Genomic DNA, 25846 nt, shown 5'->3' on the forward strand with positions numbered 1-25846 from the left:
GAGCCCATATGGCATGTGGGGGGGTGGTATCTCAGCTTCTGCTGCTGAGATATCTTGCCTCCCTCCTGCCAGAGTGTGCAGGTTTGCAGTCCATAGGCTGTGGTGTGGACATATGGTGGCTTTGGAGGCAGGACCAGAGAAACCTCCTCACCCCTGGAATGAATGCTGAAAGCTTCACAAGAGATGGTTTGTGGCTTAGCGAGGAGGTAAAAATAATTGTGCACACGTGCTGGCTGTTTCTGAGGGATGCTGTGTGATGGAGTGGGAAGGGGCAGCAGCCTGGAGCATGTCTGGAGTGTGTTCCCTGGCCGTTCTGATGCTGTGGTCCCCATAGAAAAGTTGTGGTAAGTAGGGTTCCCTTGTATTGCTGAAGGGCCATTTCAAGCAGCTTGAAGAGAAATGGGCCCCTGTTAGTACTGAGGGTGTAAATACAGTCTAGCACTTGGGGATAGATGTGGGCAGTGTGGGCTGTAGACAGTCTAATGGAGAGTGACACGTTAAGTCCTCTCTTATAAACTGTGGTAGATGAAAAGCAGGAGTCTGGTCCTTGCAATATTGTCTCCTTGTCCCTACAATTTTCCACTTTCATTGTGGAAATAGCCTATAATTTCTCTGTTCTTGTAAGGTTGATACCATTGTCCACAGTACCCATATTAGTAGTTAAAAAAAGGAAGAGATACCAGGATTTGGGCATTATTGCAGGGGAGAAGCAGCATTTAGGGCTATATGAGGCGGGACAAAGTTGATCTGTTGGAGCTTTCTCAGGTAAAGATACAGCTTCAGCTGAAGTCACAGTTACATGAACAAATGCTGCTAGACAAAAGTATTCGTCCTTGAACTTGCCAACTGTCCCATATCGTTGCTCTTTTGTCATATCAGATTTATGGTTGGTCTGGTTATGTATAGCATCTCAGACCTAAAATCAGAGGAAGAGACAGACTGATATTTGACTGTCTGCCTCTAAATATGTTGCATGCTTGCGCCATTATATATGCAATGTCACTGAAGATGAAATACTTGGGTACTTTATAGAAGAGTTAGACTTGTCTATTTATCAGAGCTTATGCCTTAAAATCCTTGCAGTTGTCTTGGATGCAAAGTCTAAACAAAGATCACAGTCCACTTCATAAACTGTTTGTAAACATCCTTGATTGGTTTGTTCATCTCAGCCTTCAAGTTTATCTACCTGTAAATTCTATTTGAATAAGTGAATTAATTTTAAATTATTTGGATCTGCATATGTGTTTTTCCAACTGTTGTTCAACTTTTAATCTTTAAATATAAAGAGTGGAAAGGATGCTGTGTTTTGTCCTGCCCCATTGAGTAAACAGATGTGATGGACAGTTCATACACATACTGTGGAGAGGAAGGTAGAACCACTTCTCGTCCCAGGCAGAGCAGTTCCAGGGTTGTCAGCTCTGGGAGGTATACACAGGTATACTGGTGCTGGGATGCATGTGTCATCCCCAAGATGCATTCTTTCCTCTGCCAACTTTTTGGAAGCCTTTTCAATTGTTACTCATGTTGGATTTCAGTCTTTGTCAGAGAAGATGAAAATGCTGCTCAGCACACATTTCATTTCTCTCCTGGAGACTGAACTATTTCAAGCCATGGAAGTTCCATCCCTCCCGCTTTTCCACAAGAAAAATATGGATAGCACAGTTGCATCCTTTGGGCTCCCTGTCACAGCAAGCATTACTACCCATAGCAATACTATACTGGTTTGAATTCATGTACTTTTATGTGACTCATTATTCACTGGCATAAATAAAAGGGAGTGTCCTCTACATCACGCATTAGGAATTTCAGGTATAAAAAAAAAGTTGTTTTTTTCTACTGCGGATTGCCTTTCTTTTTCTAGTTGATTTTTTTCTCTCTCTAATATAAACAGAAATGGGTTTCTGAGTTGCAGCACCATGCAGTTTTCTGAAGGTGTCTTTTTTCCTGCCTTAATGTAATGTGATGACAACAATGCTGTCAGGAATGATTTCCAAAAGAGATGGGTGGTCTGAGAATGCTTGTAGGGTGTGGGGGGCCTTGCAGCACTGTGTAGCAGGTGTCATCCAAACATACCTGTCTGTGTTTAGGCTCACATCACGAGTGAAGATCATGCTGTGGCACATTAGACAAGGACCACCAAGCCATCAGACCGTAGCCCAGTTCTGTATGGACGGGATGTCCTCCGTATTACAAGTGACAAAAGCATCCCATCTATGGTTCACAGAATCCACACAAAGATTTCCTTTTACTAGTGAGTGGTGATCCTGATAGTAAGAACATAGGGCTGCCACTGCCAAAGAGCTGCCACTTCTGGCTGGCAGTGAGTCTGCTGGACCTCTAATAACTGGTATGGCTACCAAAAGTCCACTAGGCTGACCTGATGTCTTTTGGGATGCTTTGGAGGCTGCATCCAATCTCTGGCCTATGCTAGAGGAAGCTGCTTGTGCTTGCAGGTAAGTTCTGTTTTGTCTTAACTGCTTGACAAGAATTACTAGCGGTGAGGTTTACCTTCCCACAAATTAGCTGGATGTTAGAGCCAAGCTTGGTTACACTAAAAAATATTGAATGTGCCTTACCCCATTTTGTAAGATTGTTCTTGCAAACAACTTTTTTGTAAGATGTTGTTAATGACCAGGATCTTCCACATGGTGAGTATACATGAAAGGGTTAAAAAAGGGCAAAGTAAAATGATCTGGGGACTGCATTGCTTACGAGCTGGGAGAGAAGATTATAGTTCATAAAATCACAAAGGGTGTGGTTTGAATCTGCAAAAGCTGCATCTGCACTGATTTTGACCAAGACCTGCAGTGCAAGAATTTGTTGACAGTAAAATATGTGAAACATCAGTATAAAATAAGAAAAAAATGTTGTGGTGGGTATTGACAACCTGGGACTTCCTGCCCTACAAGGCAGCAGAAGCAGGTGGCATCAGCAGGGTCAGAAAGAGGCTAGTTAAATCCACAGGCAATTTATGTGAATATTAAAATTACATAGTAAGGACGTACCTTTAAATATTCCCAATCCAATAATTGTTGATGCTGGGAAAATACAGAAGCATCATAAGTCATCATAAGGCACTTGAACTCTCCTTAAATAATATATGCTGTTGCTACTATTGAAAACAAGATAGTCTGGATGGATCATTTGTCTGACCCTACAGAGTGCTGGTTATGTTTGTTTCTGCTGGGTACTATTTGGAAATCCTTTTGCGTTGATTTTTTTTAGTTTTTATAGAGATGGGGTATCTATTCTATAATCTTCTTAAATTAACACAACATATCTCAGTGTTTACATACAGATGTACAAAACGATATAAACTTTCTATCAAGTTTTGAAAATTCTTTACAAATCCATTTCCTACACTTTAGCTGTTTCTTTTTCCTTTCCCAACAAGCCGCTGAGTGGCTTGTGTAAAACAGCTGATTTCTCTTCTGGACACTCCAGACACAACTGGGATAACTCCATGTGGAAGGGAAACTAAAACCCAGCAGCTGATGGTAGACTATTTCTGCTATTGCTAGCAAATGTGACAACGCAATACTTGCAGAAATTCAGAAAGTTTGTGGGATATTTCGAAGAGCAGGAAGGACCCAGTACCTTTGAAATATTTTCACAGATATTCATTTTCTGAGGCATTTTCTATGCTGAAAGCTGCCCAGTAAAGCCCCGTTCCTGTGCAGTGGGTAGGTGGCTTGGGATAGTGAGGCAGAAGCTTTGTAGAAGCTCAGCTCAGGAGATGAGAAGACAATTTTCAAGTATGTAGAAGAAAACCGCTCAGACCCCTGCATTACTGAAGGTTGTACATTTACTCTCTGCTTGCAGCAATAACAAGGCGGGCAGACAAGCTTAATGCAAGTCTGCTTAAGGCAGGGGCTGGGGGAGAAGACAATGGAGGGAATCCCTGTGAAACTGATCCACGTTTTTGCCAACACAGCTTGAGAACTGGAGCCTCGCATGGCATTAGCTCAAGACTTTGGGGTTCAAAAGCTACAAAGCTTAAGAGTTGGGTCTGATATTTTGTTGTTGTTTTTGTCAGAAGGGAAGCATTTGCCCTGGGTAGGAGCACTCCGACTGTTCTTTTCTTCAGCTTGCTGACTCAGGTCCCAGAATTTCTGAGCCATCACTCTCTTCTTAACAGAGCTTAGCTCAGCTTTTGCCTGGAGCTCTGCTGTAAAGAAAGGCCTTTTAACAGACCACTGCCATAAGTGGAGGGAGTGAGGAAGGCAGGCAGGTAAATTCATGCTGACCGTAGCCATATCTTTTTAATTAACTTGCTTGTTGAAAGGATTTACAAGGCTTCTTTTGCTCTCATCATACTGCAGATTCTGCAGGAAAAAAAAAAAAAAAAACCAACAAAAACCCAGAAAACCCCCCAAGAAGCCCCCCCAAAAAAACCCCAACCAAATAGTGAGATGTGACTTCTTTTGATTGACTGCTTAAATATTGTCCAAAATTAATTACCTGTCATACTGCTTATAGTAAGAATAAGAAAAGTTTCTGTCTTGTGAGGCAGAAACTGAACCACAACTTACTGCTGCCTGAGAGATGCTGCAGGAAACACTAAAATCCCAGGGATTTTTAGTTCTGCATTTTAAGGTGGCCTGGCTGCTGATTTATTTTGTTCAGTTAGCAAGACTTGAACAGCAACTTGCATAATTTTGCTTGTGATTTGGATGCAACATTAGCAAGACATTGGCTCTAGAAAGTTTATGGATGGGTGAATTGTTACATGATTAAATAATTAGGTGAAATTTAAAATCATTCACAATTTACCCTTATCTCAACGTTAATCATTCTGTGTCTCACTTGAAAAAAAATCCTTATATGCCTGCATTCTTACTTGCTTTTTGCTTTTAATTCTAAAGAAGTAAATATATAAAAAATATATATTTCTCCCTTACAAATATTGCCTTTCAGGTTATTGGCTACTCATTTTGATACACATGAAGATAAGAAAAACACAACCAAGGGAGGGGTACGAGTGAAAAGAAAGTATCAGTGAGATACAGTTGTTATCCCAGGATAGACACCAACCACAGAGCAACTCCCCACATACTTTTGCTGTTGTTGGCTTCAGACCTTGCTTCATTTAAATTGCACCTGGCGTACTTAGTACAGTAGGTTGCAGACATTCCTGTTCCCAGTAGAGAAGCACAAGTTTGAAAAATGCTTGTCACTCTAGCTGAGCAGGAGGGATTCCCAGTGCTAATTTCTTCTTGCAGAAATTACCATCTATGTTTTCAGATGGGTTTTGCATATTTCTTGTGTCTTGTTTGCAAATTATATCAGTGTCTTGCAGAATGAAACTGGGCAAGTTCTACTGCCAGGACAGCCCACATGTGAGAGAGAGGTCTCAGGCAGAAGTCTTGTTGCGCTGATGTATAGCAGGAATGGAGCAGTACCAGTTCTTCTTGAGTGTTGCATCTCATGGGTCGACTTGCTCTGTCAAACCCTTCTACCCTAGACCTATTTAATCACCACTTTGCACTTGCTGGATAGGATTGCAGAGCTGGTTTTTCTCCTGGAACCATTCCCTGACTACATCCATCTGAACAACTGGGAGCCCGTACCTTTGGATCCTTCACAGTTCTGACCTACAGTGCTCCCACTTTTAATCCAGGTCCTGAACAACAGAATTGTATTGTCTGAACCACATTCACCCTCGGAGTGGTTGAAAATATGGTGCTGATCTGGAGCTTGTTTGGAGTGCTTGATGTGACTGTTTGCTCTTAAGAGTCTGTGTGTGCCATGAGAAAAAAGTTACATATGCATCTATTTAGCCTAAAGCCTCCTTGCCTGGGAAGCCAGGATCTGTTTCCGTGGATCCCACAAACCAGTGTGTGCCCATCACCATTTCCACATGTGACCTCAGCCCTGAAGGCAGGAGGACCTTCAGGACTGCTTTTCTGGGTTAAGAGCGGAGTTACATTTCTCTTCTAATCACCGTGTTGCCAACATGCTGTTCTACAGCTGCTCTTAGACCAAACCTCAACTCTTCTCTATCTTCTGTGTCTCCTGCAAACATCAAACTAAAGTGAAAGTCTGGATTTCCTGCAAGGTCTGTGCCTCTAGAGGCCTCTGCATTTCTGTAGCTCTGCTGTGTGGATGCCAGAACTGATCTGTACACACTCAGATACTTGTGGTGCTGAAACACCAGAATAGGTGTCAGTGACCTAGCAAGACGCAGCACAAAAGAGTAGCAAGGTTCTTTTCCCTTGTGACTAGCACAGGATTAGGACATAGGCTTTATGTTCTGCCTAAAAAATTGCCATTCTGGAAAAACCTGTAAAAGGTAGGGTGTCATGAATGTTTATAGAAACTGAGGATCATGTGTGTTTAAGGTTTCTGCTATTGAACCTCAGGGCAGAAGAGAGTTTGAATATCTAATGCAAAACACTTTTAACAACTGCTTCATTGAGCAATAACTCCTCATAGAGCTAGTCTCTGCTTGTTTTGCATTTGCCCTAGGATCTGTAAATCACAGTATTCACAGGCAAGCATGGGTTGAGCATGTAAAAACACATAGGCAAAGAGTTGAAGACTTGGGAATGGAATATACAAGCTCCTCTACTAATTTTCTTGTGTAAGATGTCTCTGCTGGAGAATATGCTTTGCTGTAGAGGAGACTGAGTTTTCCTCCTCTCTGTGTTCTAGCTGGTCTCTGGTATTTTGCTGCACCTCACCCACATGAGAGACTTGTTCCAAATGCAGCTTCTAGGGTGTGTGCAGCTGGGGAATCACATGTGGCACCATTCTAAAAATGATCCATGTATGTGTTGGTGCAATTTCAGGAATTCAGTTCCCGATGTACGGCTCAAAGCACATTTTAGCAAAATTCCCTTCTTCCATGAGTTTGCTGAGCAAGATCAGATTTTTTCTGTAGTTGAAGAGCTGTTTAATAGGCAGATTTTCAATTCCTGCTACATTTAATAGAACACAAACAAACAAAAAACAAAACAAAAACCTAAACCACCCTACCATACCAAAAATTACAGGAATAAATTATTTCACTTAGCTAACAAATTATTAGATCCTATGTTTTACTTTCTTTTTTTCATTTTCTTCTATCTGTTGGACTGAATTTGCTTCCTGAATCATTTTATTAATCCTCACTTAAGCTCAGAAGCAGCAAGGGAGTTTGCTTGAGGTCCTTGAGCCTGCATAGCTTTGAAATTGGCAGAAGCATACTCACAAGGCAGTTTGTACCAGGTCAATTTCATCTCTTCAAGCCACAACAAAATGGAGATCTCAGGCCTTGTTTAGATTTTCAGCACTATTTTTATTAACTTTGTGTCAGTTGTCACCTCAATTACATTTCTTTCTTGCTATTGTGAAGCTCTCCTCATTGTGCCTGCGAATGGTGACTATAACAGATTTTACTTTTAAACCTGTGATGTGGCACGCCACAGTCAGGCCTCATTTTTGTGGTTGATCCACTCATATTTGGGACTGCAGTGCACCTAAGAGAGATGTCTCAGGCCCCAGGATCCCCTCCCACCCATCTGTCCCTACCCATCCCTGGGTGCATGCTGTGCTCTCAGGTCTCCCCTTGCACAGCGTATGCAACGAAAGCAGGGAAGCGTGCCTCTTGTTAGAGTGCCACCAAGACAGCACAGAGCTATGCTGAACAAATCAGAAGAGGGCAAAGAAATGCAGTTTTCTTTACCCCTGGTTGCAATGATAGAGATTGATACCCTGCTAAGTGCAGCCTGCCCTTAGACAGTGGCTGTCCTGAGCTTCAGGACACATCCTGAACTTCACGTGGAGGCTGATGATAATTTTTCAGTAAGCATTCACTGGGACTCAGTAAAAATTGTCTGTCTTCAGCTTAAAGTGTAACTTTATATCCTTACAGCAAACAGAGATGGGAGTGATGCTTTAACATCTCTCTGTTTGAAAGGAAGTAGCTAATATTTTCCTAAAAGCTCACAGATTTAAAACTTCTGCCCCAGCTGCAAACTCTGCCAGCAACATGGCTTTTTTTGAGTTGTTTTTTTGGTGTTTTTTTTTTGGGGGGGGGAGGGGTTTGTTGTTTTGGGTTTTTTGGCCATGCTTCATTATTTCAAAAATTTTATAATTATCATTAGGCCTGGAGTCTTGTGATGGGCCTTTATGCATCATGGCCTGTGTTGGATTCCTGCCTTATATTGCTGTTCATAGTCTTTCACTTATACAATCTTTATAGCAGCTTCATGCTCTGCCCCCCACTGAACAAGAGATGGTAAACGTCAGTGTATAAGGCAGAGCTAGGGAAGGAGGAATTGCAATGAAATTTCCATTCTTGGAAAACTGATATCAGGATTGTACTAAAAATGAAGGTATTTGTGTTCTTGAAGGAGAAAGCAAAGCTGTGTTAGCTTGTATGATGGAGCTCTGTTAGATTTTAAAGACAGCCAGCTTCTCTATCAGTCAGTGTGTCTCTGACTCAAATTCACATGGTGCCTGCGCTCATTAATTTCTTGATTTTCTTTTACTTTGCTAATCTGCTTAGCTTTTAAATACTTTCCTGTACATACTATCAGAGCTAAATCAAATATAATTGGAAAACTGTGACTAGTTTCTTGAGGAGTTGTCAGCCCAAGTCATATGGGGGTCAGCAAAGCAGCATGTTCTTCATATGCCTAAGCTCCACCTATCTGAGTCAACAAAATAAAATGCTGTTTGGACTGTAGAAAACTCAGAGCAGATTCAGGAACAGGCCTCTCTGCAGCCCCAGATGAGTCAGATCTTCTGCCCTGAAGATGAGAGTTGTGATCAGGCTGCCCCCCACACTGAAGGTGCGCAGGGAAGAAGGAACAGGAGCCCTACTGCGGAGTCAACAATTCTGGCTTTGCTGAGCCAGCCAGCAAACCACACAACTGCTGATGGTTTGGCCTCTGCCTCTCATTTGGCTTCATCTCAGCAGCCACCCACCCAAGAGGACAGTGCCCTTTTTCTGTACCTGCAGCCTGAGCTTCAGGCAAATGCTGCTTATTGGTTTGATCTGCCACGTGTGGCTTGGAAGAAAACATAACACCCAGAGAACCCATTGCTGCTGGAACTTGCAGTGGAGAGGTCTTGTGGCCAGCTGAGCACCATTCCTGACAGCGTCCATGCCACCTCTGGTCCCCCACCCTGCTGGCTTCCACACAGCAGCTGTTGGTGTCTAGGTTGGTCAGGCAGAGATGCCTGCTCTGGCTGCATCTGAGCGTTCGACCCTCGCCTCCCCCGGGGGACATCTGAGCTCAGAAACTGCTCGCTGGTGCAGTGCTTCTGTAGGTGCTCTTCACCTAAAAAATCCTCTAACCTGCCTTCGTAAGATGTTGGGTAATCCAAAATTTTACACACATGCCTGCAAATGAGGAATCTGCGGTGGTGCAGGGGAGTTTAGAGACCAGCTGCAAAAAAGTTGATGGCACGCCAGAAAAGCCAAGGCCAATTTCAGAGTCAGCTGTCCTCACTGACCTTAGATCCAGAGGTTGTCAGAGAGCCACAGTTCAGCTTCAGTCACTTGGACACCCCTGGGGTTTGTGATAGCTAGGATGCCGATTTAAGAGGAGCATGCTACTGCTGGGCTGAAGTTTGCATTGAAGATGAGATTTTAAACAGTCAGAAATGCCTACTGCTTAACGTACCTAACTTCTTAAAACGACGTGTTTTTAACTGCTTTTCACTTGTTTGTTGCAGGTTGCATGTCTGGTTGGACTGGATGCATGGCATTTGCATGACACCAAACAGCCTGGCTGTGGATGTGCCACTGAGCAAACATGGCCTACCCCGCAAATACTAACGGCAGCGCTGCAGGTAACTGCTTTCCCCCTTTGGATTATTAATTAAAAGAATTCCTGCATTGTGTGAGCAGGAAAAGGAAGTAATGGCACTTTAAATACTGAAAAACAGTTTCCTGGTAGATCAGAGCCCATCTGTTCCGCCACCCCCGCCCCCATCCCCCACCTCAATAATCTTTTAAATATTTATAGTGTGCAAAGTAGTTTGGGAAGACTTAAGGGCTGGCTCTCAGTCATTCAGCATGCAGTGTCCTCTTCTCTCAAGGACCTACAGGGGCTTACTGTAGGCTCTGGGAAGCCTAGGGCTTTGCTGCAGAATCATGTGGCTGTTACACTGAGTCTGTAATAATTTGTGAGATTAACCAGCTCTTAATGCATCAAATCCCCAGCCCTTCCTGGTCACCCTTACTGATCAGTCTAATTTTTGTTGCTTGCTTCCCCTGCAAAGCATAAAAAGATTTCTTAAGCAATATCCTGAAGAAGTGTTCACTTTTTTGTAATTTTTAAGAACTTCCCGAACTGTCTGTTTTGGTTGTGTGATACTCTGTGATATGGATTGCTTGGCATGTTCAAAGGTTGCTGAGGAGGGCTGGCAGGTCAGGAGGGGGCAGAAATTGCAGAACAACTGATAAGAGCACAGCAGCAGTGTTCCTCCTGTGGTTATGTCAATATTTTCCTCTTCTGATCACTGCACAAACATAGTTTTAGCCCACTAAATCTGAGGCTGTTACAGTAGGATTATATCGAAAATGTCAAGTGCATGGCAGGAGCTTGTGAGTTGCTCACTGTGCTCACTGTAGAATTATTCTAATTAGAGCATGGGATTAAAACATTTTGTGCACAGGATATTAGAAATATGGAGCGCCACTAGGTGCAGTTTATGCAAAACGAGAAGTGTTTTTTAAAGGCTAGTGAAAGTTGAATTAAGTCTTTGGAATTACTTTTATCTGTTGATGATTAAAAGTTAAACTTACCAATGTTGTTAAATCTCGAGACTGCTGAAATAAGACATTTCTATTCCTTTCCCCACCCCCCTTTTATATAATTAGAAGTATATTCTTTAAGATAGAAACCATATCCTTTTGTAACCTTCAGTAATCCTTTTGAGAAGGTGGACTGCAAAACCTCTGGTGTGTGACTTAACTGTAGCTGTTTGCTGCCTAACCCCCCCATGCAACTTGTAACTTGACTTTCATTTGTAATATGCCTTTAACTTAAGTCATGCGGAAAATTTTCCTCTGCTTACAAGGAAAGAAAAATTGTGCACGGAGTGTTACTGATTGCTTTAGTAATCTTTTTTCTCCCTGCAGTAGAATTGTCTATCGAAAAAGTTGGTGGGCTGATGTGTAAGTCTAAAGGCAGCTAAATGCTTGTGCTGTTATTGCAAGATGAAGTTTTAGTTTCAGGATTGCTATGCAAACAAGGCTTCTTGCAGGATAAAGCTGTTTGTTCCCTTATTCGTAGAAAGACGCTGTAATAAATTACAAGTATTTAATTCAGAAGTAAATTGGACAACATTTTGCAGATACTGTCAGGACTTGTTGGCTTTGCAAACCCTTGAGGACGGTGTTCTAACATGCAGCTATGTACGCCCGTGTCTCCAAATCCTCAGCAGTTCATAATAGACAAAATATTGGGTGGCAAATACCTGTGATTTGTTGTGCTGCCGTGCTGCCTGGGAGAGAATGCCTTTGGATGAGCAGGAACTGATCTGGGCGTTGGAGGTATTGAAGCAAGTTTCTTAATTGCATGGAGCTCTACAAGTGGAAAGACAAACTTCAGGGGTGGTGTTTTCTGCGCCCTCTGAATCAATCAGCAGCAGGAAAAAACTAGAAAGACTTGTTAGGGACTACTAAGCTGCACTTAATGTTACTTGAATATTTTGGCAAGTCTGACCACATGTTCAGCTTCATTCAAGTATGAAGTGACTAAGAAGCAAGCAGTGGTTTGCTTTGGTTAACTCGAGAATGTGAGTACTTGCACTATCAAATAATTATATAACGAAATGTGCCATTTCGTTAATTTTTTTTCAGTGTACAAGCCTATATGGACTACTGCTGCTGCAGATGAAACCTGTAGAGGAATGCTTGAATTTGGAACTTGTTTCCAGGAAAGGATCTAGCTATTTTGCATTTGTATAGAGATTTTTTTTTTTAAGGGATATTTATGGGAAGTAGATTTGCTGTAAATATTTTAGTGAGTGTGTATAGGAGATAAACTACAAAGCAAGTGATGACTTTATCATGAAAGCACCTATCATAACTTTCTCTGTCTCTTGCCTATCTCAGTAAAGACATTAACCTTAAATGTGGTGAATAAATGACACAGACTGTGATTTATGCTTCAGTACTGTTTGTCAATAGTTTTGTTTGCTGCTGACTTCAAAATTTTATCACTCTGTTCACAGTCTCATTGCACAGGGCTCTTGTAGTGAACTGTATTTCTTTGGGCTGCAAGCTTATTTGTTCTTTTTTATCCAGTTTGGAAGTTTTTGTGACTTCTTACTGATTTTGGACTAGGCTGTCAAAGCTGTGCTGTCTGCTCAGAAAAAAACTGAATAAATTGGTGCTTCAGAAAAATTTGCTGTATTTTATGAGGTGCTGGATTGTGTTTAGTTATAGGTTCTAGTTAACTGTTTTAGAGTCTTCCCTGGTGGCATGTGAGCTCACTGCTCAGTCCAGTAAACGCACCAGGGTTAAGGAGTGCAGTGCAAGTCCAGAGCATGCTGTGCAGTCATCCAAGAAGCTGCCTTAGGAGCTGGGAAATACCCTTGGGAGTCTGTAGTTGGTTTGGTACACGATACAAATTAATTTCTCTTTGCATAGTACAAGAAAAAATAAATGAGGTGATTGTTTCTCTAAATAGTATTAGTGTCTCCATTAACTGCTGGGTGAAACTTCCAGTAATTGTTAGCTTCTGTGCTTGCTAGGACTGATGCATAATTCATCTACTTAATGAGGCTCTGCTAACATTTCTGTAGTGATATCTGTAGAAATGTCTTCCAGTCAGATACAAAAAGCACAATGCACAAACTGAAAACTTACAGGGCAGTTTGGAAATAGCTCTGGATGGATTTTCATTCCTTTCACTAACAACCTCTTTGTGAAAACTTTCTTTTCAAAACACACGTTCTGAAAGGCACTCCATGGAATAGACTTCCAGTCTAATTCTATTTATTATGATGTGGAAAACAAGGAAGCAGCAAAACAAACATAAGATTTAGATTTAGAAAAGATAAAGGATTAAAAACTGGTTTTGTCAATAACCATAATAAAAAACATGTTTTATTTGACTTCCCTAAGCACCTCATTCTCTATATGCAGAGATTGGAGAATTGTTAGTTGTTTCTTAACAGATATGAAAAGGCATTTCCAGTTTCCTTGAGTAGGATGGGCTGCAGGGGTCAGTATAGCAAGGCTGTTGCACAAACCCTTTCTTTATTTTTGCTGTAAAGCAAATGCATATTATTTGCTGTATGCAGGGTCAGAGATTTCCCTGCTCTTTTCTCTTTCTTCCCTTTTGTCTCTGCCTTCTCCTCAGTCTAGTGTATGGATTTATGTTTCCATGCCTTCCCACTCTGTTTTTAACATGCTTCTCTGCATACAGAAGCACAGCATCCTGCGCTTCTATGTAGAGAAGCATGTTAAAAAAGTTAAGAACATTCATTTGAACTGTTTACCTGCATGTTTAACTCTGCTCCATGCTTTAGATTCCTGCACAATTCTTAAAGCAGTGGCATTGTGGCGCCTGCACATCATTTTCACTGCTAGACTCCTTGCACCTGTAAGGCAAGGAACTGCTGCTGTGATAGCCAGTCTGCAGTTGTCAAGTGTCTTTGCTTCCAGCGTACTCTTTTCACTGGCAGCTGATCTGGGCATTCCACCTCCATTCCTTGCAGCAAGCCCGGGCTGTGGGACCACAGGTGCTTTGAGGAGAGATACAAATCATATCTGGACCGCTGTTTCCTCTGCAGCAGCCTGGCATCCTCTGGTTATTTTGTATGTGCACAGTTACACTGGAGCACCCTGTGGGCTTCTGGTCAGATTTTCTTTGTATCTGAGCAGTTTTCTTAACTCCCACATGAAGTTATAACTATACACCAGTTAGTCAGAGAAGGAGGCCATTACGAAAAGCTGCTGCCTGAATTAATGTTGTTTGAGATACTAACGTCAGCATGACTCAAAGACCAAATGTTTAATAAATGTGTTTTCCATCTGCTGGTATATAAATGCTTAAGCAACTGTTGAAAAGTATTATGAAAACCCCAGTTAACTTATTAACCCTTTTAACTGAGGCCAGTAAATAGAACATTTACTTAGAGCAAATGTTTTTATCACACAAATCCTCTGCATTGATTTGTAACAACTATTACCAAAGATTTGTAGACACCAAAGATTTTTCTTTAAATTACTGTATTATTTGACTTACAGTCTCTCCTTTGATTCCATTTTCCTCATTCATTTTAGGTATGCACAGAATTTTGCATTATTTCTAGCCTCATGATGTAACTATAGTCTAAGCAGAAAGTGTGCACCAGAACATTACCACTGTTACTAACTTAAGCAGAATATCCACTATTCTTCACTACAGACCATCCATCTGGGAGCTTACAGACCTAAATGAGATAGCAGCTGAAAGTGTTTGATTGCCAGGCAGTAGTCCACCTGCTGGAGCCTTTCCTCCTGAGTAGTGCAGGTGCCTGCCCTGGGTGCCCTGGGAGCCCAGCTGCTGCCAGCCACTCTCACTGCTTCCTGCACGGCGGCTGTCCTGTGGCATGGCTGCAGTGCTACTGGCACACCGAGCTCTGCACTCAGCAGCCTCTGGGTTTACTTCGTTTAGCAAGTGACCAGGATTCAGGAGAGTTTGTCTTTTGACCTAATCAGTCATGCAAGGGCAATTTGTTTGAGTCAGGACTGTGTGATGACAGATTATGTAGACCCATTCCTCCCCTACCGTGCTCCCTGCTCCAAGCCTGTTTCCAATAATTTTCAGAATTAATGGAGATGGGTGTATGCCCAAGTGCATGTTTTAGTAGCTGGTGAAAGGCTCTTGCCATCAGGAGAGCCTGCTTCATTGGCCTGCAGTCTTGAGCTTTTGGGATGGGCAGATAGCTGTCACTGGGATCCAGCTCCTGCCTCACCCACAAGTGATCCTGTGAGTCACCCTGGTGGTGCCCAGTATTTAAAAACAAGCTAGGGTGGGACCCTGAAATCTGTGGGGAGAAGGGTGAGTGAGCCTCCAGTGATTTCACATAGTCTCTATCACAAGTCACATCAACATTTTCATCAGTGTGCTGTAGTACATTCACTGATGCCAGATCTGCCTTAAGGACAGATGGCTGGAGCTGAAGCACGTGATCTCACAGAGAATGGCATCTTTTACTCGAATTAATAATTGCTTCTGCAACTGCTAGTTGATGACTGGAATCCAAGGGTGCATTTGCCTCTGCAGCAGAAAGCTTAAAAATTCACTGACTTTCATTTGCCCAACTTAAAGGCCTTTATGAGCTGCAGAGGGCCAAGGACCACACATCTTCTTTTACTCAGGACCTGTTGCCCAAAGAACGTGCTATAGGTCTGATTTTGGATTCTGGTGGAAAGGTAGAGATCAGGAAGAAGTTAGAAAGGATACATTAAGTACAGTGTCATTGAAAGTTTGGGGATGCAGGAGTCTGCTCTGGATAGCCCAGTTCTTAGAAATAGAGATAGCATGTGGTGGGAAAGAGATGGCCCAAGATACAAAACAATGATATGCAGATGCTGATGCTCTGCAGGAGGACAAAGGAGAAAAAGAACAGGTTTGATTGATCTTTTTGTCAGAGATTACTGCAGTTGTGTCATGTTCTGGAGCTGCCCAGATTCTTACATCTCACCTAGGCAGAGGACTGTGTTAATTCTCTCTGATGGAAGCTTGCTCATGGAGCAATGCAGGCTTTCCTTCTCTGGGATGTTGTGGTGCACTTCTGTGGGCAGCACCTGGATGTTCTCATGTGGCCTGCTGCTGCTCCCTGTGGAAATACATGTCCTTTACACCCAGGGAGGCGGCTAAGGGTGCTCATCTTGTATTTTTCATCAGGCATGTATTGCAGTTTGTGGTACCATGCAGCCTCACTGAACTGGAGATTAACAGTGATAAAACCCCCGGGTTCTTGTGTCACTGCTTTGTACTGTCTGGTGACAGCTGGGGTGAGAGCAAGGAGCAAGCACCAGGAACAGGCAATGTCAGGAAAAACACAAAGAATAAACTTTTTCCAGACTTGAACAATTATTCTCTCTTCATTGTCTGTCTTTCTCCACTTACAAGACACACGACTCAGTAAATTTTCCCCCAAACTATTCTACAGTATTCCTCATTTCCCAGATTCTTCTGCAGAAAGCAGTTAATGAATAATGCATATGAATCTCCTCCCTGTGGGAAGGGAAGATATTTTGTTCCCTTTAAAATAAAAATATATGATCCCTCAGGAAAATTACTTGGATGAAAATAGCCTGATGACAGTTGCTTGTCCTTATGTCTGTAAACACGTGAGTGCCTGCATTTAGACATGTTCCTTACAAAAGGGTTACTACTGGAGCAGAAGTCCTTGAGAAGCTTCTTGTAGTGGCCACCTCTCTCCTCCTCCTCCTCCTCTTTTGAGCCATTGGAAGGCTTTGTATTAGAGATGACAGAAGGGCAGCCCTTCCTGTATCATATTTTCACAGCACTTTTTAGGGGCTGAGGGAGCACTTGGACTTCCCACGTTGGCATTGCTGCTGTATCTCCATTTCCTTCCTCTGGTAACATGACTCCCCTTGGTAGCAGAGTACTATTCCTGCCAGGATGTCCCGGTGTAACCAGCTCTGAGCTTTGGGACAGCAGCATGCTTGTGTCTGTCCTCCTCTTTTTATTTCTGCTATTCCCTCCTCTGATTTCATCCAGAAATTACACTTACCACACTGGCAGAAAGCAGTGGTTGACCTCTGCTGTGGGATATAGGTTGGGGTGTCTGGGGGGAATTAGCTCCCTGTCTCTCTAAAACTCCTTAGAGCACATTCTAAATCTCTTGAGAATTTTCTTCTTCTGACTCTTCACACAGACTTTGACAAAACTAAATGTTTAGAAGCTTGGTGAGTGTGCAATCTAGTCATACTCTTTCTGTTTTCTGTCTGTCCTTCCCTACCTTTTGCCAAACCTTCTGACCTGTAGAAGTAATGTGACCCTTACCCCTTCTCACAGTCTATCCCTTTATTTTGCCCAATGTCTCCTCCCTTGTTGTCTTGCACTGTAATTAATGTTTTATGAACTGTTTCCTCTTTTTAAAATTAATATATTCCTGTATATTTTTTCTTTATAATAATATGTTGTTTTCCTTCAACATATAAGAGCCTGTCTGTGATATTTTTGCCCTTCTGTATTTGTTTGAAAGTTGGAGGGGCAGGGGGGGAAGACAGGGGACACAGACTTTTTAATATCTGGGTCTGAAGGTTTGGTCAGACTAGGATGAGGATCAAACTACCTGATAATTGGGAGGAGACTGTACTCCCTATGTAAACCAGACATCCCTTGTCTGGAACAGTCTCTTACTGCTGGGGGGCATGTTGGTGTACTCCTAGCCCCTTCCCTACCCTTGCTTCACACAACCAACCTCTCTGCCTGGAGCACTGTCACGTGGTTTGCAGATCAAGTAATAGAAAGGAAACACTTGTGCAACTCTGCTGCTGTTTCTGGAATTTCAGGTCTAATACTAGCAAATAGGTCAATTTTTAATACTTCACATACACTGCTTCATAAATCTAAAATGTGCAGCTTTCAAAAATACCAGCACAGTGCAAGAAAATAAAGTGAAGCGCGTCGCCATGGTTGAAAAAAGTGGCTAATATTTGCATGCGATACAAGCATAAAGGCAAGATCAGGGCAGTCAGGTTTCAAGGATTTACAAATACCACCAGGGTTTTTTTACTTCAGTAAGTCCATTGCTAAGTCCTTTCTCCCCCTTTCCTCTTCTCCCCTCCCTCTGGCAGAACAGTGATTCTTTAATTTTAGATGTCTTTTTCCATATCTTAAGTTATAAAACTAAAAAAGGTATTCCTGTCTAGAATCATTCTCTTCTCTTCTGCTCCTGTTGTCTGTTTTTGTGTGTGTGGAGACAAATAGCTTTTAAAATTGCCAGGACCCAAGTGTGCTTACATGGCTGTGCATCCACTGCATCAGCCTCTAGACTTTCACCGTTCTCCCTCATCATCATCAGTTATAGTCCTATTCCCTTCCTCTCTCTCAGACACTGTGTCTGCCATCCAGGACGCTTGTCCCTCCCTTTTTGCTTCCTAATACTCAGTGTCTTTTCCCAGTGCTTGGTTTCTCCCCAGCTCCCCCCAGGGATGCAAAGGGACTTCTCCAAGTCTGTATGTACCTTGAAGAACGCAGACTGATACCCAACCTTCCTCTACCTCTGCTTCCTGACAATCCATTTTCAGTGCTGTGGAAAATGCAATGTTGACAATTTTGAGAAAGTTACTTATCTATCCCTTAACAGAGAAAAGTTGTAAGACTACAACTCTGCAAACATAAATGCGGCTCAGCCACCACTTTTCAGCCCACAGAACAAGTCACCACCACAGCAGCAGGAGAGACATCTCTCTGTGAAACTGTGTGTAGCATCTCCTCATCCAGTCCAGCTTTACTGTCCGTTGTGAATCCTGCTACTGTGTGATATCCTGGCAAACTGACCTGAACTCCTCCTCTGACTAGGCGACTTGCTTAGGGGATGAGGGAAAGGTTGTGGATGTTTCTGCCTGGGCTAAGGCTTTTGATACTATTTCCCACAGCATTCTCCTGGAGAAATGGGCTGCTTATGGCTCAGTGGCTTTACCCACTGCTCACTGGTTAAAAACCATCTGGATGGCCGGGCCTCAAGCTGGAGGATGCTGATGGATGGAGTTACATCCAGCTGGTGGCCAGTCACCAGTGGTGTTCCCCAGGGCTCAGTACCGGGGCCAGTTCTGTTTAAGGTCTTTATGCCCTCATATGGATGAGGGCATATCAAGGGCACTCTCACACAGTTTAGAGACAACATCAACTCCAGCAGGAGTGCTGATCTGCTGGGGGGCAGGAAGGCTCCATGGAGGGATCTGGACAGGCTGGATCATGGGCCAAGGCCAGTGGTGTGAGGTTCAGCAAAGCCCAGTACCAGGTCCTGCCCTGGGTCACAGCAACCCCAGGCAGTGCCACAGGCTGGGGCAGAGTGGCTGCAAAGCTGCCCACAGGGAAAGGAGCTGGGGGTGCTGGTGACAGCAGCTGAACACGAGCCAGCAGTGCCCAGGTGGGCAAGAAGGGCAATGGCATCCTGGCCTGTACCAGCAACAGTGTGGCCAGCAGGAGCAGGGCAGGGACTGTTCCCTGTACTCAGAGCTGGTGAAGTGACACCCCAAATCCTGAGTTCAGTCCTGGGCCACTCACTCCAAGCAGGATATGGTGGTGCTGGAGGGAGACCAGAGAAGGGCAATGGAGCAGGGGAAGGGTCTGGAACACAAGCAATTTAAGGAGCAGCCGAGGGAGCTGGGGTTGTTTAACCTGAAGAAAAGGAGGCTCAGGGGGACCGTATCACCCTCTACAACTGCCAGAGAGGAGTGTGTGTGTATCTGGGGGAGGGTCAGCCTCTTCTCCCAGGGAACAAGTGACAGGATGAGAAGCAAAGGCCTCAAGTTGTGCTAGGGAAGATTGGATAGGAAAAATTTCTTCATCAAAATGGTTGCCAAGTTTGGAACAGACTTCTTAGGGAAGTGGTGGAAACACTATCCCTGGAGGTGTTTAAAAGATGTGTATGTGCGGTCCTAGGGAACAGACGTATTCTAGTGGTGAACATGGAAGCGTTGAGTTAATAGTTGCTGATCTTAAAGGTCTTTTCCAATCTAAAAATTTCTGTGATTCTATGATTCTGAGAAAAAAAAAAAATGTTTCACCAGATATGAAGGCTTGAATTGTCTACTTGCTCCCACAACAAATCTTCTTACCATAAGCTTTCCCAAGCAATCACATTGGCGTTACTTACCTGAGGATACACAAAATACCATGTAGTTGAAGTTAATTCTGTGTGATTCCAAACTAGATGGACACTTAACAATCATATGGGGACCATTTATCAGTTGCAGCTGAAAACATATATTTGACACTGTGACTTAAAACCCATCCTGGACCACCCCAGCTTGGGAAGTGTCTGAGTTGCAGGTTTCTGTACGCCAAGAGAAGAAGTATGTTTGCTTGCTTCTTATGCCCTTCCAGAGGCATCTGCTACAGAGGAGATGGCTGGGCATGTCTGACCTCAATGGCTAGCAGGTTTTAAATCATTCTGTGGCAACCAACTGCCAAATTCTGGAAGTCTGTAAAGAAAAAAAACAGAATCGCACATCCCCATTCTCTCACAAATTAAAATTTAGAAGAACACCATATCCAATCTGCATCAAAATGCAGCAGCTGATTTTGGGGATAGGAACATAAGCCTGACAGTAGTGGGTATGGCCAAGCTCTGTGCTCCCCTGAACTGGATCTCTGTAATCAGGCAGATTATTTCATTCTTTCCAAGCAGAGCCACACCATTGCTGAGGAAATGGTCTGTTGGAGGCATGTGTTTTAAAGAGCTGTATTTCATCCATCGCCTTCCACAGATCCATTGTGCTCTCTCTGCCTTTTGTTTTCAAAAGGGGTGTGAAATAATCTGCTTTTTAGATAAGAATTTATCAGCTGGATTGCTGCCCATGCACCAAACCTCACATTCTCTCTGCTGCAGACCAAGTCAGGTTTTTTGGTCGCTGGGGAGCTGTGCCCTGACCTCAGTTTTGTTTCTACTGCAAACAGTAGCTGAATGAGTTTATTTGACATTTTAATGGTCTCAAAGGCCAAGAAAATAAATATGTATATGCTCTTTGCCTTTAGGTTTAACTGGTGCCTCCATATTTGAATTGCTGGACAAGGGCTGATGTGCTAATACACACTTTGGGTTATTATATGGACTCATGAGGTCTTTCTCAGCCTGCTGAGTTAACAGAGTTTTGAGGACAGTCCACTCAAGGTGCATGACTTGATGAAGTGCCTGTTCAAATGTCGAGCCCTCAAAACCGCAGAGTAATGATAAACAGATGGAGCATGTGTAGACAGCTGCTAAAATCTGTTCTGCTCTAAACAGGATATCATCCTGTCTTTTTTTAGAAAAATGAAACCATATAATGTTAAGATTGTAATTTTTTTTCTCTCTGAGCAGAATCCTAACTCTTGAGAAGAATGTTCTGGCCATTCTCTTCTCTTTGCTTCCTTCTCCAAGTGTCATGTTTGTTTTCACAACAGAAAATTACATGGAAAATTAAAATTACATTTTAATGATCTCCCCTGCTGATGGAGCTAGAGATGCCCACCACTGACACACAGTCCTGCTTTGCACTGTTTATTCTCACCTGCCTGGTTGAAAGATAGGGCTTAAAAAGCAGCAAACACAAAGTGGTGGCTGCAGGCCAGGCAGTGTTTCAAGGGCTGAATTTTTGCCTTTTTTCCTGAATTGAAAACATGGGTTGAGTGTCAGCTGCCCTAGAGTTTTTCTGTCTTCTGGCAGAAGCTTCAAACCATGGTTAGGAATTGTTCCCAAATAGTATTTTGTGGAGAGCTGCTTTTCTGCATGCATGGGGTTGTTAAAGCACAGACCAAACCCAGTTCATTTAAAATTCAATACCTTTGTGGTCCATAGATGAAACAAGTTGAGTTCTTCAGACTTATTTTGTGAGCTCATGGTTTATACTGGATACATCAATGACTTGTAATTCAAGGAAATAATTTAAAATTACCTAGAGGGCAGAAACTACTTTAGAGTCCAAAAGCTGATGCCTGGAAGTATTGTATATTACTTTGCTTCATATTAAATGCCACTGAAACTATCAAGACATTCAGGAAACACTTTTATTGGAAGTCTGCAATTTTAGTTGAAGGTATTGCAGAGGACTTGGACCTTGTTCCTGCCAATTCAGCACAAGATCCTGCTTCTGTTTGAAGCACAGCTCTTCCAGTCTGTAATGAACTTGGAAATTGTTTTGAGAATTCATGTTCCCCCCTCCTTTTTATTTTTAACTGTTCCTGAGAATCTGCACGGAAAACATGAAAATAAAGTTATTTTCCTTTAGTCCTGTGAAGTCTTAGGACCTTTGCCCTTGTTACATGAGTCTGTCACCTTTTAAGAGCAAGCGTTGTAAGCAGAGGTGAAGAGAGATGGAGCTGAGGGCTTTAAGGCTCTTTTTTATGATGCTGAGAAGTGGGTCTTCTTGCATCTAGAATTCCAGTAATCCTTACTTGGGTTAATACTTGGTGTTATGTGGAAGCAAGAAAATTGAAAAATATGTGCATTGTTTTCAAAATGCTTTTACTAACATGAAGGATATCTTGTACATTTTGGATGTGTTTCAGAAAAAAAAAGAAAACATATACTAAAAGTTGTATTTTTATCCCTCAAATTATGGCTTGCATATGAGAAGCATAAATAAAACAAGATTGAATGTAACACAGACAAAATTGCAAGCAGTGGTGGTTACAACAAGGGTAATTGTTCTGCCCAAATTATATCAATGAACCTTTCTGTGCACTCAGTCCACATGTGGGAGTGAGAAATGAGAGGTGGGTGGGGGGGAAAGGCTTGGGGAGGAAGGGAGAGCACAGGGTGGAAGAGAAGTGACCTGAAATGAAATTCCCTTTTGGGAATTACATCTGTCTTCATCAGGAAAAAAAAAACAAACCCAAAAACAAACCCCCCCCCCCCAAAAAAAGAAAACAACAACCAAAAACAAACAAACAAACAAAAAAAAAAAAAACACCCACACTGGGGAAAAAAAAAAAGCCCAGAAACCCAACATCATTTTAGCATGTTACTTGGTACAGTTCCTTTTGTCCTGGTACTGATTTCATGTATGTTAACCCTTGGGGAACCAGAGGCATTGCACAGCATGTGAAGTGCTGTAAAGGAAACCGCTGGCGCTGGGCTGGGCTGGCTGCCGGGCTGGGACTGTCTCAGGAAATTCCAAATGAGTATAAATAAATGCTCTGTAGCAACCACTGGGCTCCCTGCCTGCTGATGTGTCAGGACTGTGCAGTCCCTTTAAGGCAAAGGAAAGTGTGCTTCAGCCTTAATTTGCTGGAAAACGGAGCATGGTAACATCCAGGGGCTTGCTTCTCATGGATCGGTGAGTGAGGCCCCCAAATGGGGCTGGCTCTGCTAAAACCAACCCTTGGTGTTCTGACAGCACACTAAGCTGGGATGGGTAGAGGGGTTTTTTCATGTTTTTAGTGGTGCTGGCTTAGTCGGGTTGTCTCACAAGTGCTGCCATCTGAAGGGAGTTTGCACTTGGGGTTTCAGGCACCTCTGGTAGCCTCTGTGTTTCTGTCCTTATATACACAGTGGTTTGTTTCCTTCAACAAGCTCAGGTTTTTTCATGGAAGATCCGTGTTGTGAAAGCTCTAGAGAAGGGAGTGGGACTGTGCGCCTATTTGCTACAAAAGCATCATCCAAAAGCAGAAAGGTAGCTGTTGCCCTCAAAGTTGGTAATTTTGAGTATTTTTCACAGACTTTTAAGTATAAACCACTGGGTTTAGTTATTTTTTAACTTTTTTCCAGAAAATCAGTTTGTTGTTCTGAACTACTTTAAATGCAGAGGAAAAGCTTACAATTTTTTTTTTGGCAAATGTAAATTGCTTAGGCTTCTGAAGCTGGGAAAGTAATACACATCTCATAAAAGGAATCAGTACTAGATTAATATAAAGAAGGGGAGGAGGGAACAATTCCTAGTATTTGAAATATCATACTGATTATGCAGCATAAACCATATTTCTTATGGACGCAAGCTTGTGACAAAATAATGTCCTTCCAGGACTCATAAAAACAAATATTTGTTGAACCATTCTTGCAGAAGACAATTCTTCCATTTTTTCCACTCTCTGCACAGCTGTAAGACAAAACTGAAACTGTAAATCAGTTTTAATACTCCACAGCAGGTTTATATCCCAGGAATCCAGGTCCTTTCCTGATGGTTATTCCTGTTTCAATAGCCCGATGTATCTGTTTTCCACTTCTCACCTCTTCAGAGATTTATAAGCACAGAAGGGTAATGATATTATAAATATTTTGGGTTTGTGATTCAGTTGTTCTTGGATAGAAAGTGAATACAGCCTTCTTTGCTTGTGCTTCAGCAGGTAACACTGATGCACCTTTGTGTTAAAAGACCTTTTCAGGCAAACACCCTGCTTACACCCGTGACTTCTTTGGGAGATGATGTGGATAAGCAAGAAAGGAAGAGAAGAATTTGGGGGTTTGCTTTTCTTCTGCTTTACCAGCCTTTTACCTCAGTATTGTGAAGCTCATCCTGCTATGTGGATTCAAGTCCTGGACTTTGTAGCTACTTTTTTCCTTTGTCACTTTTATTGTGATAATGAAGCAACAGGGGATGATGTACTCTTGGAAGAGTGAGGCTGGTGTGCCACATTTTCAAGGGTTGTCAAGGGAGGTGGGGGAGCTGTGGGGTTTCCCCTGTGTCACAGAGGACAGCAAGGTGCTTCACCAACACTGGGAGTCAACCTCATGTTCATCATTTGCTTTCAGTGTCAGACTAGGTGTTTCTTTCTCAGCTACACTGCTTGACATGGGCATTAATACAGCATCGGTGGAGGATGATGTGGGAAGCACATCGCTGAAATGCAACTGAGGCTGTCTCTGACTTGCCTGACAGTGGACCTGCTGGTCATGCTCAAAGCCACAGCTCACCCCAGAGGTGGACTTGCAACAGCAATTAGCCAAAATAGGCACTGTTTTCAGTTGTTTCTGTCCAGAGGTGGCAGGGCTGTTGGCAACAGGAGCGGTGACAACCATGGTTTCTGCTCTGCTCTTCCTTGCTGCTGGTGGGGCACTCAGCAGACTAAGCTAATGACTGTGTCCCTTCCCACCCATGCCTTGCTTCCTGCCACTCACTGCCCTTGGGACCTCTGAGTCAGAAACTGGGATGGAGACAGAACAGCCTAGCCTCTTAGTTTTTGTGGTTGATGGCCCTGAGGTGCCACACAAGTGCCCCACAAGATGTCCCAACACAAAACTGACAGATATTGAGTTATTCCGAGTATGTTAAAGAGTAGATTTATTATCAGCCTCAAATAAGGGAGTTGTCAATAATATAAAGCAGATTTTGTGAATTTCGATACGGGGGCATTTTGTAGTCCCTCTTAAGATGATTGTGATTTTTACTTCCCCAGAAACATATTTCTCTTAAAAAATTCTCTGTTATCTTTTTAAAAACATTATCTCTTCATTCAGGATTAATTAATTTGCACAACTTTCTTATAGTATGTATTTTCTAATTTAAATTAACTTCTGTTTGAGCTGCAAGCTTTCACTCCACAGATTCTAGAAGTAAAAGTTTTAGACATTAAAAGGTCTAGAGGGGGTTAAGAGGTGTGTTTTTGGAAGGTGGTTTTTGCTTTCAGCTCACAGAAATAACTTAGCTGTGGCTGTATGATGTTCAGATATAAATCCTGTAGTTAAGTCTTTTTGTACCATGTGAAAGAAAACACTTAACTGTAAAAATAGGGTAACACTTAAGTGTTAAACAGGTTTAACACTTAAGTGTAAAAATAGGTAATGTGACTTTGAAAGACCCTGTTCTAACACCAAAAGGGCTATTCACTACATATATACGCCTTTGATTAGCTGGCTGGTAAGCATTCTGAGCATTTTCAATGTGACACCAAAATTCTCTGTCAAAGCTGGCAAACATGTCCCAAAGAGAAGAGTAAAAGCTAGAGTCTCTTCTTAACCTCAAGGTTCAGAAATAGCTCTGTGGTTGAGGAACTGACCCCTGAGGAGGAGGTGATGGTGGGACATCCAGACTAGTGCACCCATCTCATCACCAGTACCAAAGCCAGTCAGTCTCACTCCAGTGCCAGGCAGGATCATGGAGGAGATCCTCCTGAAAATTATGTACATGAAATAAGGAGGTGTTTGCTGACAGCCAACGTGGCTTCACTAAGGGCACACCATGCCCAACAAATGTGGGGGCCTTTCCTGGTGGGGCTACAGTGGATGGCAG

At 42.7% G+C, this 25846-nt stretch overlaps 1 protein-coding gene across 1 annotated transcript in view; it reads left to right on the forward strand.

Annotated features, from left to right (window-relative positions):
* Window positions 1–25846, forward strand: part of KANK1 (KN motif and ankyrin repeat domains 1) — a 129251-nt gene that overhangs the window by 69682 nt on the left and 33723 nt on the right. Inside the window, exon 3 of the mRNA XM_084225585.1 lies at window positions 9667–9783. Coding sequence (XP_084081711.1) covers window positions 9747–9783 — 37 coding nt within the window. The 5' untranslated portion in view covers window positions 9667–9746. The remainder of the gene's footprint in view (window positions 1–9666; window positions 9784–25846) is intronic.

The sequence above is a fragment of the Fringilla coelebs genome (genome assembly GCF_963513975.1).
Source record: "Fringilla coelebs genome assembly, chromosome: Z".
In the NCBI taxonomy this organism is placed as follows: Eukaryota; Metazoa; Chordata; class Aves; order Passeriformes; family Fringillidae; genus Fringilla; species Fringilla coelebs.